Here is a 16,008-nt window from a genome sequence, read left to right on the forward strand (position 1 = left end):
ACTCTCCCAAAAAGCTAGTCTGATAGGGGTTGCACCCTCAACCATATAAACCATGTTTTTCCACTCTCACCAGACAATGTGGGACTATTCTCAACACCAACGACGACGGTGGCGCGAGCTCCTAGCGTGCGTCACGTCACCATGCAGGTGCTGCAGCAGTTCTCGGGCATCAACGTCGTGCTCTACTACACGCCGCAGATCCTAGACCAGGTCGGGCCTGAGCGTCGAGTCCACGTCCATCCTCATCAGCGGCCTGACCACGCTGCTGATGCTGCCCACCATCGGCGTGGCGATGCGTCTCATGGACTTGCCGGGGCGGCGGAGGCCGGAGGCTGCTGCTGTGGACGATCCCGGTGCTGATCGCGTCGCTGGTGGTGGCAAGCGTGGTGACGATGGCGGCGCACGGGGAGCGTCATGGTGTACCTGTGCAGCTGTGCTGCTTCGTGATGGGGTTCAGGCCCATCCCCAACATCCTGTGCACCGAGATCTTCCCGACGCTGGCTCTGCATCGCCATCTGCTCCCTGGGTGAGGCTCGTCTGCTACCTGGCGCTGCACGTGCCGGAGACCAAGGGCCTGCCGCTGGAGGAGGTCAGTCACCATCGTCGGGGCCAGGGGGCTGACGACAGTGCCAGCCAACGACCACCATTGATTGATGTGCCTGCCTGCCATTATTCAAATTCAAATCTATCCAGCAATTGTGTTTTGTTCTTGTGTTTGTGGGTCGTGTTCGCTCTTCTATTTTATTTTTATACTCTAGTAAGGGCTAGTTTGGAAACCATATTTTTTCAAGGATTTTCGTTTTCCTAAAGGAAATTAGTTTATTTTCCCTTAAGGGCTAGTTTGGGAACCTCATTTTTCCAAAAGATTTTTATTTTCTCAAAGGAAATTAGTTTATTTTTCATGGAAAAATAGAAATCCCTTGGTAAAATAAGGTTCCTAAACTAGCCCTAAGAAATTAGAAATCTCATGGGAAAATAGTGTTGACAAACTAGCCCTAAGTATATAATAATGATGATGAAGTCTCAATTCCCACGTCACATTACATGTTGTGACGTTTGGATGAATAGCGGCTACTAGAACCAAAGCTGATGATGCAGTGAGCCAACAACGTACGCTTCAGAACTAGATGAATATGGAAAGCTCTCCAGTTTACATATTACCAGATCAACAGTTCCAAGTGCAGTACAGACAAGTAGAATTGGTAACACTACTGAGCAAGTGGATTCACATTTCAAATCTAACATCCCATTTCCCATCCATATAAGCATTCAGCGTCCAACCGTTCTCTCTGAGCTGGAAATAAGGCACCTGCAGTCAAATGACAGTAATTTTAAAAAGGTTTTTCCAGTGAACATATGGTGGTGACAAACAAACAATCCCGGCTGCAAATTCATTTCTAGAGAAAGTGCTCAGCCCACAGAAATCATGCTTCTGGGAGACTGTTACTAAGTCAAAAAAAAAAGGTGACCCGGACAGGAAGCAATCTACTTCCTTAAAACCATCAATATTCTCCTCCCTCCTGCCAGTTTTGAATTGCAATACTGAAACCGTCAATATTCAAGAACACATCATATATCTATTATATTTGTCTACGTAGAAGTTTAGTGCTTACTACTAATACTCTATCATCCCTAAAAGTTTATGTGAACACTATTATTTCTCTATCATGCCAAAGATATTACTAAAAATTTCTTGTTCTACATTATTGAATTTTCTAGGGGTTACGAAGAGTGGATTGTTTGTTTTCAAATATATTGAATGGGAAATATATGCTTGGTAAAAAAACATTGTGGCATTGTTCATCTCTGACGGCTTAGGATTCTTTTTGAAAGTGGCGGCTCAGGAATTAGGATACTACAACAATGTTTTAGGCTTTTCTCTTATTTATATAATTGAGGTTGCATATACTACGGCTATAACCTTCTAAGGGGTTAGAGGTGGTCAATTTGCCTAACTGAAACTAGGACATCGAATTTGGATACATCATTGAAGGTTGCCTTTCCCCCTCACGATTGTTGACTGGGTTCAATTGCTTGCCCTGTATCACTCCTTTTGCTTGGGACAAAGCTTTGCCTAGCATCAACTACACAAATGTCTTATCATCAATCCCCCTTCGCTACTTGTATCAAGATGCCGCATGAAGATGTAACCAAGCCGGTGGAAACAACGACATCCAAGAGGAGTTGGTGCTCTCCTTCCTCTCACGAAGAATCACTATAACACAAGAATTCCAGAGTTTACCCTCCGATTCTCTCTACAGGTCGCTCTTCCTCTCCTTCAATCCATCGGACGTAGCTGGCCAATCTACTTACAGTCCAAGTCTCCCTCCTCATGTACCCCTTACAAGAAAAGACAACCTCAACAAAAGCAATCATGTCCTTAGCGGGTCCATTCTGGCCCATCTTTCACAATTGGTATTGGCTTGCAGTTCGTGATCCTGACGGAACCCCAAGACTATCTCCTTCGTCCGTAATACAAGACTCGGGTTCGGAAGATGGCTGAGGTTATGGAGAAAACATTGCAAATTTGTCCATGCTTCTACAAACTATGCAGTCTTAGAGTGGGTCCATTTGGAAGGCTCTTGGAAGAGAACCCTGCTGAAGTCCGTGATTTGTCGACGTGGCGGTGGCGGCCTCATATCGATGCGGATGTGGGGCATCTCCGCGTCAAAGTGGGAAATCTCGCCGACAGTGGAGGAACTGGTAGTGTTCCGGGAAACTTTACGACCAGCCTTGAAGGTGTTCGACCGCGGGCCTCAAGAGTTTCCGGTACCCAACTCAACTCCTTTACTGCACTCAGGGTATTCAATTCCATCTGGTTCTTCAGACTCGAGTGCAGTACATTTCAACCGAAGTGATGGTTTTGGGTCGGTTATGACCCTAAATCCACCTCTGGTCACAGGTGCACATTCCTTGTTGCACTCTGATATTCCTCAGAATACCGTAGCTCCTCCGATTGATCCTATACTGTCGAGTTATTCTCCACATTTGGTGGTTGCTTTACGACAACTTAATTTCCCACAATTTGATGGTCATCACCCTAAGATGTGGAAGGCTAAATGTCAATCATATTTTGAGGTGTTCAATATACCTAGTAATATATGGGTCAAAATTGCTTCTATGCATTTTGTGGGTTCAACAACTTTTTGGCTTCAATCTGTCGACCCAGCATTACGTCACTCCTTGGTTAGAATTTTGCTCGGTGGTTTGTGCCAGATTTGAGAGAGATCATCTGAAAGGGAATTAGGCTTACACCTAGTCCCTAATTAATTTTGGTGGTTGAATTGCCCAACGCAAATTATTGGACTAACTAGTTTGCCCAAGTGTATAGATTATACAGGTGTAAAAGGTTCACACTCAGCCAATAAAAAGACCAAGTTTTGGATTCAACAAAGGAGCAAAGGGGCAACCGAAGGCACCCCTGGTCTGGCGCACCGGACTGTCCGGTGGGCCACCGGACATGTCCGGTGCACCAGGGGGACTCAGACTCGAACTCGCCACCTTCGGGAATTTCCGGAGGCGACTCGGCTATAATTCACCGGACTGTCCGGTGTACACCGGACAGTGTCCGGTGCGCCAAGGGAGGTCGGCCTCAGGAACTCGCCAGCTTCGGGAAAAGCCAACGGCTCGTCTGCTATAATTCACCGGACTGTCCGGTGTGCACCGGACTGTCCGGTGCAACTCCGAAGCAACGGTCGTCTCCGCGCCAACGGCTCTCTGCCGCGCATTTAATGCGCGCTCTGCGCGCGCAGATGTCAGGCGCGCCCATTCCGGCACACCGGACAAGGAACAGTAGATGTCCGGTGTGCACCGGACACCCAGGCGGGCCCACAAGTCAGAAGCTTCAACGGTCGAATCCAACGGCAGTGATGACGTGGCAGGGGGCACCGGACTGTCCGGTGTGCACCGGACTGTCCGGTGCGCCATCGAACAGACAAAACTCCCAACGGCCACATTTGGTGGTTGGGGCTATAAATACCCCAACCACCCCACCATTCATTGCATCCAAGTTTTCCACTTCCCAACTACTACAAGAGCTCTAGCATTCAATTCTAGACACACCTAAGAGATCAAATCCTCTCCAATTTCCACACAACGCCATAGTGACTAGAGAGAGTGATTTGCTTGTGTTCTTTCGAGCTCTTGTGCTTGGATTGCTTTCTTCTTTCTTGATCCGTTCTTTGCAATCAAACACACTTGTAATTGAGGCAAGAGACACCAATCTTGTGGTGGTCCTTGTGGGAACTTTGTGTTCCAAGTGATTGAGAAAAGAAAGCTCACTCGATCCGTGGATCGTTTGAGAGAGGGAAGGGTTGAAAGAGACCCGGCCTTTGTGGCCTCCTCAACGGGGAGTAGGTTTGCAAGAACCGAACCTCGGTAAAACAAATCTCCGTGTCTCACTTGCTTATTCGCTTGGGATTTGTTTTGCGCCCTCTCTCCCGGACTCGTTTCTTTATTACTAACGTTAATTCCGGCTTGTAGTTGTGTTTATATTTGTAAATTTCAGTTTCGCCCTATTCACCCCCCCTCTAGGCGACTTTCAATTGGTATCAGAGCCCGGTGCTTCATTAGAGCCTAACCGCTCGAAGTGATGTCGGGAGATCACGCCAAGAAGGAGATGGAGACCGGCGAAAAGCCCACTACAAGCCAAGGGAGCACTTCATCGGAAGAGTCCCGCACCAAGAGAAAGGAGAAGAAGAAGATCTCCTCCAACAAAGGGAAGGAGAAGAAATCTTCTTCTTACCACAAAGAGAAGAAGGAAAAATCTTCTTCCCACAAGCCGCATCGGAGTAAGGACAAGCAAAAGAGGATGAGGAAAGTGGTCTACTACGAGACCGACACTTCATCAACATCAACCTCCGGCTCCGATGCGCCCTCCGTAACTTCTAAACGCCAAGAGCGTAAGAAGTTTAGTAAGATCCCCCTACACTACCCTCGCATTTCTAAACATGCACCTTTACTTTCCGTCCCATTAGGCAAACCACCAACTTTTGATGGTGAAGATTATGCTAGGTGGAGTGATTTAATGCGATTTCATCTAACCTCACTCCACAAAAGTATATGGGATGTTGTTGAGTTTGGTGCACAGGTACCGTCCGTAGGGGACAAGGATTATGATGAGGATGAGGTGGCCCAAATCGAGCACTTCAACTCTCAAGCGACAACAATACTCCTCGCCTCCTTAAGTAGAGAGGAGTATAACAAAGTGCAAGGGTTGAAGAGCGCCAAGGAGGTTTGGGATGTGCTCAAAACCGCGCACGAGGGAGATGAGCTTACAAAGATCACCAAGCGGGAAACGATCGAGGGGGAGCTCGGTCGGTTCCGGCTTCGCAAAGGGGAGGAGCCACAACACATGTACAACCGGCTCAAGACCTTGGTAAACCAAGTGCGCAACCTCGGGAGCGTAAAGTGGGACGACCACGAAATGGTTAAGGTTATTCTAAGATCTCTCATTTTCCTTAACCCCACTCAAGTTCAATTAATTCGTGGTAATCCTAGATATACTAAAATGACCCCCGAGGAAGTTATCGGGAATTTTGTAAGTTTTGAGTGCATGATCGAAGGCTCGAGGAAGATCAACGAGCTTGATGATCCATCCACATCCGAAGCTCAACCCGTCGCATTCAAGGCAACGGAGGAAAAGAAGGAGGAGGCTACACCAAGTCGACAACCAATAGACGCCTCCAAGCTCGACAATGAGGAAATGGCGCTCGTCATCAAGAGCTTCCGCCAAATCCTCAAGCAAAGGAAAGGGAAAGACTACAAGTCCCGCTCCAAAAAGGTTTGCTACAAATGTGGTAAGTCCGGTCATTTTATTGCTAAATGTCCCATATCTAGTGACAGTGACCGAGGCGACGACAAGAAGGGGAGAAGAAAGGAGAAGAAGAGGTACTACAAGAAGAAGGGCGGCGATGCCCATGTTTGTCGGGAATGGGATTCCGACGAAAGCTCAAGCGACTCCTCCGACGATGAGGACGCCGCTAACATCGCCGTCACCAAGGGACTCCTCTTCCCCAACGTCGGCCACAAGTGCCTCATGGCAAAGGACGGCAAACGGAAAAAGGTTAAATCTAACTCCTCCACTAAATATGAATCTTCTAGTGATGATAATGCTAGTGATGAGGAGGATAGTTTGCGTTCCCTTTTTGCCAACCTTAACATAGCACAAAAGGAAAAATTAAATGAATTAGTTAGTGCTATTCATGAAAAGGATGACCTTTTGGATTCCCAAGAGGATTGTCTAATTAAAGAAAACAAGAAACATGTTAAGGTTAAAAAGGCTTATGCTCTTGAAATTGAAAAATGTGAAAAGTTATCTAGTGAGCTAAGCACTTGCCATGAGATGATTGACAACCTTAGGAATGAAAATGCTAGTTTAAATACTAAGGTTGATTCACATGTTTGTAGTATTTCAATTTCCAATCCTAGAGATAATAATGACGATTTGCTTGCTAGGATTGAAGAATTGAACATCTCTCTTGCTAGCCTTAGAGTAGAAAATGAAAACTTAATTGCTAAGGCTAAAGAACTAGATGTTTGCAATACTACCATTTCCAATCTTAGAGATAAAAATGATATTCTTCATGCTAAGATTGTTGAACTTAATTCTTGCAAACCCTCTACATCTATTGTTGAGCATGTATCTATTTGTACTAGATGTAGAGATGTTGATGTTAATGCTATTCATGATCATATGGCTTTAATTAAACAACAAAATGATCATATAGCAAAACTAGATGCTAAAATTGCCGAGCACAACTTAGAAAATGAGAAATTTAAATTTGCTCGTAGCATGCTTTATAATGGGAGACGCCCGGGCATTAAGGATGGCATTGGCTTCCAAAGGGAAGACAATGTCAAAATTAGTGCCCCTCCTAAGAGATTGTCCAACTTTGTTAAGGGCAAGGCTCCCATGCCTCAGGATAACGAGGGTTACATTTTATACCCTGCCGGTTATCCCGAGAGCAAAATTAGGAGAATTCACTCTAGGAAGTCTCACTCTGGCCCTAATCATGCTTTTATGTATAAGGGTGAGACATCTAGTTCTAGGCAACCAACCCGTGCTAAGTTGCCTAAGAAAACTCCTAGTGCATCAAATGATCATAACATTTCATTTAAAACCTTTGATGCAACTTATGTATTGACTAACAAATCCGGCAAAGTAGTTGCCAAATATGTTGGGGACAAGCACAAGGGCTCCAAGACTTGTGTTTGGGTACCCAAAGTTCTTGTGTCTAATGCCAAAGGACCCAAAACCATTTGGGTACCTAAAGTCAAGAACTAAACTTGTTTTATAGGTTTATGCATCCGGGGGCTCAAGTTGGATACTCGACAGCGGGTGCACAAACCACATGACTGGGGAGAAAAAGATGTTCTCCTCATATGAGAAAAACAAAAATCCCCAAAGAGCGATCACATTCGGGGATGGAAATCAAGGTTTGGTCAAAGGTTTGGGTAAAATTGCTATATCTCCTGACCATTCCATTTCCAATGTTTTTCTTGTTGATTCTTTAGATTACAACTTGCTTTCTGTTTCTCAATTATGTCAAATGGGCTACAACTGTCTTTTTACTGATATTGGTGTCACTGTCTTTAGAAGAAGTGATGATTCAATAGCCTTTAAGGGAGTGTTAGAGGGTCAGCTATACCTAGTAGATTTTGATAGAGCTGAACTCGACACTTGCTTAATTGCTAAGACTAACATGGGTTGGCTCTGGCACCGCCGACTAGCTCATGTTGGGATGAAGAATCTTCATAAGCTTCTAAAGGGAGAACACATTTTAGGATTAACAAATGTTCATTTTGAGAAAGACATGATTTGTAGCGCATGCCAAGCAGGGAAGCAAGTTGGCACCCATCATCCACACAAGAACATCATGACGACCGACAGGCCGCTTGAGCTACTCCACATGGATCTATTCGGCCCGATCGCTTACATAAGCATCGGCGGGAGTAAGTATTGTCTTGTGATTGTTGATGATTATTCTCGCTTCACTTGGGTATTCTTTTTACAGGAAAAATCTCAAACCCAAGAGACCTTAAAGGGATTCTTGAGACGGGCTCAAAATGAGTTTGGCTTAAGGATCAAGAAAATAAGAAGCGACAACGGGACGGAGTTCAAGAACTCACAAATTGAAGGCTTCCTTGAGGAGGAGGGCATCAAGCATGAGTTCTCTTCTCCCTACACTCCACAACAAAATGGTGTAGTGGAGAGGAAGAATAGAACTCTATTGGACATGGCAAGGACCATGCTTGATGAGTACAAGACTTCGGATCGGTTTTGGGCGGAGGCGATCAACACCGCTTGCTACGCCATCAACCGGTTGTATCTACACCGAATCCTCAAGAAGACATCATATGAACTCCTAATCGGTAAAAAGCCAAACATTTCATATTTTAGAGTCTTTGGTAGCAAATGCTTTATTCTTGTCAAAAGAGGTAGAAAATCTAAATTTGCTCCTAAGACTGTAGAAGGCTTTTTACTTGGTTATGACTCAAACACAAGGGCATATAGGGTCTTTAACAAGTCCACTGGACTAGTTGAAGTCTCATGTGACGTTGTGTTTGATGAAACTAACGGCTCTCAAATAGAGCAAGTTGATCTTGATGAGACAGGTATTGAAGAGGCTACGTGCATCGCGCTAAGGAACATGTCCATTGGGGATGTGTGTCCTAAGGAATCCGAAGAGCCTCCAAATGCACAAGATCAACCGTCCTCCTCCACACAAGCATCTCCACCAACTCAAAAGGAGGATGAAGCTCAAGTTGATGAAGTAGAAGATCAAGCAAATGAGCCACCTCAAGATGATGGCAATGATCAAGGGGGAGATGCAAATGAGGAAGACAAGGAGGAAGAGGAACAAAGGCCGCCACACCCAAGAGTCCACCAAGCAATCCAACGAGATCACCCCGTCGACACCATCCTCGGCGATATTCATAAGGGGGTAACTACTCGATCTCGTGTTGCTCATTTTTGTGAACATTACTCTTTTGTTTCCTCTATTGAGCCACACAGGGTAGAGGAAGCACTTCAAGATTCGGATTGGGTGGTGGCGATGCAAGAGGAGCTCAACAACTTCACTAGAAATGAGGTATGGCATTTAGTTCCACGTCCTAACCAAAATGTTGTAGGAACCAAATGGGTCTTCCGCAACAAGCAAGATGAGCATGGTGTGGTGACAAGAAACAAAGCTCGACTTGTGGCCAAGGGATACTCCCAAGTCGAAGGTTTGGATTTCGGTGAAACCTATGCACCCGTAGCTAGGCTTGAGTCAATTCGCATATTATTAGCCTATGCTACTTACCATGGCTTTAAGCTTTATCAAATGGACGTAAAAAGTGCCTTCCTCAATGGACCAATCAAGGAAGAGGTCTATGTTGAGCAACCTCCCGGCTTTGAAGACAGTAAGTATCCTAACCATGTCTATAAGCTCTCTAAGGCGCTTTATGGGCTCAAGCAAGCCCCAAGAGCATGGTATGAATGCCTTAGAGATTTTCTTATTGCAAATGGATTCAAAGTCGGTAAAGCCGATCCTACTCTATTCACTAAAACTCTTGAAAATGATTTGTTTGTATGCCAAATTTATGTTGATGATATCATATTTGGGTCTACTAACAAATCTACTTGTGAGGAATTTAGTAGGATCATGACACAGAAGTTCGAGATGTCTATGATGGGGGAGTTGAAGTATTTTCTAGGATTCCAAGTCAAGCAACTCCAAGAGGGCACCTTCATTAGCCAAACGAAATACACTCAAGACATTCTAGGCAAGTTTGGAATGAAGGATGCCAAACCCATCAAGACACCCATGGGAACTAATGGGCATCTCGACCTCGACACGGGAGGTAAGTCCGTGGATCAAAAGGTATACCGGTCGATGATAGGTTCTCTACTCTATTTATGTGCATCTCGACCGGATATTATGCTTTCCGTATGCATGTGTGCAAGATTCCAAGCCGACCCTAAGGAAGCTCACCTTACGGCCGTGAAACGAATCTTGAGATATTTGGCTTATACTCCTAAGTTTGGGCTTTGGTATCCTAGGGGATCTACATTTGATTTGATTGGATATTCGGATGCCGATTGGGCGGGGTGCAAAATAAATAGGAAGAGCACATCGGGGACTTGCCAGTTCTTGGGAAGATCCTTGGTGTCTTGGGCTTCAAAGAAGCAAAATTCGGTCGCTCTTTCCACCGCCGAAGCCGAGTATATTGTCGCAGGCCATTGTTGCGCGCAATTGCTTTGGATGAGGCAAACCCTGCGAGACTACGGTTACAAATTAATCAAAGTTCCTTTGCTATGTGATAATGAGAGTGCAATCAAAATGGCCGACAATCCCGTCGAGCATAGCCGCACTAAACACATAGCCATTCGGTATCACTTTTTGAGGGATCACCAACAAAAGGGAGATATCGAGATTTCTTATATTAATACTAAAGATCAATTAGCCGATATCTTTACCAAGCCTCTTGATGAACAATCCTTTAACAAACTTAGGCATGAGCTCAATATTCTTGATTCTAGGAACTTCTTTTGCTAGGTTGCACACATAGCTCAATTATATACCTTTGATCATGTCTCTTTAATGTGCTATGACTAATGTGTTTTCAAGTCTATTTCAAACCAAGTCATAGGTATATTAAAAGGGAATTGGAGTCTTCGGCGAAGACAAAGGCTTCCACTTCGTAACTCATACTTCGCCATCACTCCAAGCAACTCTCTATTCTTTGGGGAGAAATGAGCATCAAACAAAAGGATCGGACTTCATCCTTGGGGAGAAATGAGCCCAAGACAAAAGGACCGGACTTCGCCTTTGGTATAATCTTAACTCATTTATTTTATGTCCAAAAGGGGAAGATAGAATCGAGGGCTCTAATGATTCCGTTTTTGGCGATTCATGCCAAAAAGGGGGAGAAATGAGCCCAAAGCAAAAGGACCGCACCACCACCGATTTCAATTTAGTATTGAATATTTATCAATTGATTTTCCTATTGTGTTCAAAAAGGGGAGAAAGTAGTATTTCAAAATGATATATCAAAACCCTCTTGAACACTAAAGAGGTAGATCTCATTTAGGGGGAGTTTTGTTTAGTCAAAGAAGAAGCATTTGAAACAGGGGGAGAAAATTTCAAATCTTGAAAATGCTTTGCAAAATCTGATTCATTTACCTTTGACTATTTGCAAAAGAACTTTGAAAAAGGATTTACAAAAGAGTTTGCAAAAACAAAACATGTGGTGCAAACGTGGTCCAAAATACTAAATAAGAAAGAAACATTCCATGCATATCTTGTAAGTAGTTACATTGGCTAAATTCCAAGCAACCTTTACACTTACATTATGCAAACTAGTTCAATTATGCACTTCTATATTTGCTTTGGTTTGTGTTGGCATCAATCACCAAAAAGGGGGAGATTGAAAGGGAATTAGGCTTACACCTAGTCCCTAATTAATTTTGGTGGTTGAATTGCCCAACGCAAATTATTGGACTAACTAGTTTGCCCAAGTGTATAGATTATACAGGTGTAAAAGGTTCACACTCAGCCAATAAAAAGACCAAGTTTTGGATTCAACAAAGGAGCAAAGGGGCAACCGAAGGCACCCCTGGTCTGGCGCACCGGACTGTCCGGTGGGCCACCGGACATGTCCGGTGCACCAGGGGGACTCAGACTCGAACTCGCCACCTTCGGGAATTTCCGGAGGCGACTCGGCTATAATTCACCGGACTGTCCGGTGTACACCGGACAGTGTCCGGTGCGCCAAGGGAGGTCGGCCTCAGGAACTCGCCAGCTTCGGGAAAAGCCAACGGCTCGTCTGCTATAATTCACCGGACTGTCCGGTGTGCACCGGACTGTCCGGTGCAACTCCGAAGCAACGGTCGTCTCCGCGCCAACGGCTCTCTGCCGCGCATTTAATGCGCGCTCTGCGCGCGCAGATGTCAGGCGCGCCCATTCCGGCACACCGGACAAGGAACAGTAGATGTCCGGTGTGCACCGGACACCCAGGCGGGCCCACAAGTCAGAAGCTTCAACGGTCGAATCCAACGGCAGTGATGACGTGGCAGGGGGCACCGGACTGTCCGGTGCGCCATCGAACAGACAGAACTCCCAACGGCCACATTTGGTGGTTGGGGCTATAAATACCCCAACCACCCCACCATTCATTGCATCCAAGTTTTCCACTTCCCAACTACTACAAGAGCTCTAGCATTCAATTCTAGACACACCTAAGAGATCAAATCCTCTCCAATTTTCACACAACGCCATAGTGACTAGAGAGAGTGATTTGCTTGTGTTCTTTCGAGCTCTTGTGCTTGGATTGCTTTCTTCTTTCTTGATCCGTTCTTTGCAATCAAACACACTTGTAATTGAGGCAAGAGACACCAATCTTGTGGTGGTCCTTGTGGGAACTTTGTGTTCCAAGTGATTGAGAAAAGAAAGCTCACTCGATCCGTGGATCGTTTGAGAGAGGGAAGGGTTGAAAGAGACCCGGCCTTTGTGGCCTCCTCAACGGGGAGTAGGTTTGCAAGAACCGAACCTCGGTAAAACAAATCTCCGTGTCTCACTTGCTTATTCGCTTGGGATTTGTTTTGCGCCCTCTCTCCCGGACTCGTTTCTTTATTACTAACGTTAATTCCGGCTTGTAGTTGTGTTTATATTTGTAAATTTCAGTTTCGCCCTATTCACCCCCCCTCTAGGCGACTTTCATCATCATAACCACCTTTTTCTCAAACGACGCAGGAGAGTTGTGTGTCATTTCATTTAAGAAGAAAAAGATACAACACTCGAGGAGTGGAAAGAAGCCCCCGCCCCCCTCAACACATCACCAAAAGGTTACAAAAGCGTCACGCACTAAACCTAAAAGAAGAGGTCGTGTTTTCGACCAAACACCAGAGCTCACTCTCCTCTGCTACTACCTGACAAACCAAACAAACACTAGGACTAAGACCCTAAAAATGTACGCGTTCCTATGTTTCCAAATTGTCCAAGCAACAAGAATGACGAGAGAATTAAATCCTTTTCTCTTCTCCTTTGGCACTCTGTTGACTACACATCCCCACCAGTGAGCAAAAAATCTCTCAGTTTGCGGGGTAGCGGCCTGCAGCCCAACAAAAGAGAGGATTTTGGTCCAAGTCTCCCGGGAGAAGACGCAAGACACTAGAATGTGTTGAGTTGACTCATCTTCCTGGTCACAAAGGAGGCAGACACTAGGATGTGGCAGCCAATGTTTCAGCAAGCGATCCGCCGTCCAAACTCTGTTCTTGATTGCCAGCCATATGAAGAATTTGCACTGAAGATGTGCCCAAGTTTTCAAAGTCTTTTTCCAAGGTGCAAATATAACATATAACAAGAAAAAGGCGTTATAAGCAGATTTATTAGTATACTGTCTTGAACTTGTGAACTTCCAAAAGTGATGATCAGGAAGAGCTGGTTGCAAGGTAAAACCTTCCACCAACATCCAAAGCTTCAGGTATTCGACAATCACCAGGACTATGAGGGCTCCCTAGATGTCAGTAACCCATCGCCTATTAGATAGGGCTTGAGAAACAAAGCATTGTCTTCTTGCTCTCTTAGGAATTAATTGTAAAAGATTCGGGGCCAATTCTCCCACAGTGCTACCGAGTAGCCACCGGTCAGTCCAGAATTTGGCATCAACGCCATTTCCAACCTTTGTTTCCACCGTCATATGAAAGAGAGCTTGGGCCTTATAGGGTACCTGAATGGGCAACCCTTACCAAGGTATAGAAGAATCTGTTTTTTGTAGCCAAAGCCATCGCTTCAAGGTTGAGAACCCCCAATCCTCCATACTGCAACGGCCTTTGACCCTTCTGCCAGAACACAAGGCAATTGCCTCCATTTGATGGAATAAGTCTTGAGCATCTAGAGGACAACAGTCGCTTTTGACTGTCCTTTGTAGTCTCTTTAGCATCTAGAGGACAACAGTCGCTTTTTGACTGTCCTCTGTAGTCGCTTTAGCATCTAGAGGACAATAGTCGCTTTTGACTGTCCTCTGTAGTCTCTTTAGCATCTAGAGGACAATCCTGTTGTGTAGTGTGTGTGAGAAGGTGTGGTAGTGCAGCCTCTAGGGCTATAAATATGGGCCTCCAACCCTTAGATGGGTATGGCATTGTGTAGTGTTTGAGGAAATAAACAGAAAATTGCACCAACTCATAGTGTCATCCTCTTGATGAGAGTTAGAGTCCCTCTACTTACAATTGGTATCAGAGGCAAACTATCCTGCAGCCTAAACATCTCGTGCTCATCTCCTTCCCGCGCCTCTCCCCACACTCAGTCGGCAGCAAGAGCTCCAACTGTTCCTTCCTCCCCTGCTCAGACGAGCAGCCTTTCGTCTGAGACAGCCTCTTCCACACGCAGCGACCCCTCACTAGCCCACCATGTCCCTACGCTCGGCCACTTCGAGTGCGCGGCGCCAGCAGGAGGCCGAGGTCGCCGCGGCACAAGAACGCGAGCGAGCAGCAGCAGCGAGGGCAGCACGGTTGGCGGCGGCGGAACTGGCAGCGGCGAGAGCGGAAGTAGAAGCAGCGGAGGCGGCGGATGCTGCACGTGCGGCGGCAACAGAGCTCGAGGTTTTGCGCGGCAGTAGAGCTGGCAGCTCTGCTTCTGTCGACGACAACACCGACGAAGAGCTCAGGCTGGCGAGGGAAGCAGCGCGAGAGCAGGCGGCACAGTGGGCAGCCGTGCATCCCCATGGGGGGGCGCGTGGCGGCAGCCCGGATAGGCGCCGACGCGCTGACGGCGCTCCAGGCGGGGGCGCACGCGGCGGCAGCCTAGACGGGCGTAGACGCGCCGGCGGTGCTCCCGGCGGCGGCGACCGAGTCAACGGAGATCGCGGCCTCTACAGGCGGCGCGGTTCTCCCTCCCGGATCGGTACCATGGTCGCCGCATGGCCTAGGCCATTGTCAGGGACATCGGTCCCGGCGGTGGGTGGCCTACCCTCACCAAGACCAACTACGTCGAGTGGGCCGCGGTGATGAGGGTACGGCTCCAGGTTCGCCACATGTGGGAAGCAGTTCGTTACGACGACGTCGACTACCACGAGGATCGGCGGGCGCTGGATGCCCTCATTGCTGCAGTCCCGCCCGAGATGCAGTTTTCGCTTTCCCAGAAGCGGACTGCCAAGGAGGCCTGGGACGCCATCGCTGCGACCCGCATCGGCAGCGATCGTGCCCGCAAGACCACACTGCAGGCACTTCGCAAGGAGTGGGAGAACCTGGCCTTCAAGCCAGGTGAGGATGTTGATGACTTTGCTCTCCGCCTCAACACTCTGTTGCAGAAGATGGTGCAGTTCGGCGACGACACCTACAATAAGGAGAGAGCTGTTGAGAAGCTCTTTCGTTGCATCCCCGAGAAGTACAGGCAGATTGCTCGCTCGATCGAGTCTCTGCTAGACCTCTCCACGATGACGATCGAAGAGGCGATTGGTCGCCTCAAGGTGGTCGACGGCGACGAACCACAGGCTCTCTCTGGGCCTATCACTATCAGCGGGAAGCTACATCTCACTCGGGAGCAGTGGGAGGCCTGCCAGGGTGACAAGAAGAAGGGGGAGTCCTCCTCGACACGAGGCCGCAAACGCGGCAAGCCACGCAAGGCGCGTGGAGGCGCCCAGGACGGGGCGCGAGGACATGCTGAGGGTGGTGCACGTGGAGGTGCCCAAGGCGGCGCCGTCGGCAACAAGAAGCCGGCACGAGACGACGGCTGCCACAACTGCGGCAAGCTTGGCCACTGGGCCAGGGATTGTCGGTAGCCACGACGTGGCCAGGCCAACGTCGCACATGCGGAGGCGGAGGAGGAGGCCCTGCTCCTGGCACATGCAAGCATCGAGCCATCTCCAGCGGCACCGGCCGCAGCGGCACTCCTCCACCTTGATGAGTCGAAAGCACGCGCTTACCTCGGCGACGGCTCCAACAAGGACATGATCGAAGGATGGTGCCTCGACACCGGCGCCACTCATCACATGACCGGCCGACGGGAGTTCTTCACCGAGCTTGAC

At 47.3% G+C, this 16,008-nt stretch overlaps 1 protein-coding gene across 1 annotated transcript in view; it reads right to left on the reverse strand.

Annotated features, from left to right (window-relative positions):
• Window positions 1-958: 958 nt before the first annotated feature.
• LOC100283308 (chloroplast channel forming outer membrane protein) overlaps window positions 959-16,008 on the reverse strand; it is a 33,453-nt gene continuing 18,403 nt past the window's right edge. Inside the window, exon 5 of the mRNA NM_001156210.2 lies at window positions 959-1,309. Coding sequence (NP_001149682.1) covers window positions 1,226-1,309 — 84 coding nt within the window. The 3' untranslated portion in view covers window positions 959-1,225. The remainder of the gene's footprint in view (window positions 1,310-16,008) is intronic.

Source organism: Zea mays, chromosome 5 (genome assembly GCF_902167145.1).
Source record: "Zea mays cultivar B73 chromosome 5, Zm-B73-REFERENCE-NAM-5.0, whole genome shotgun sequence".
NCBI classification, from domain to species: Eukaryota; Viridiplantae; Streptophyta; class Magnoliopsida; order Poales; family Poaceae; genus Zea; species Zea mays.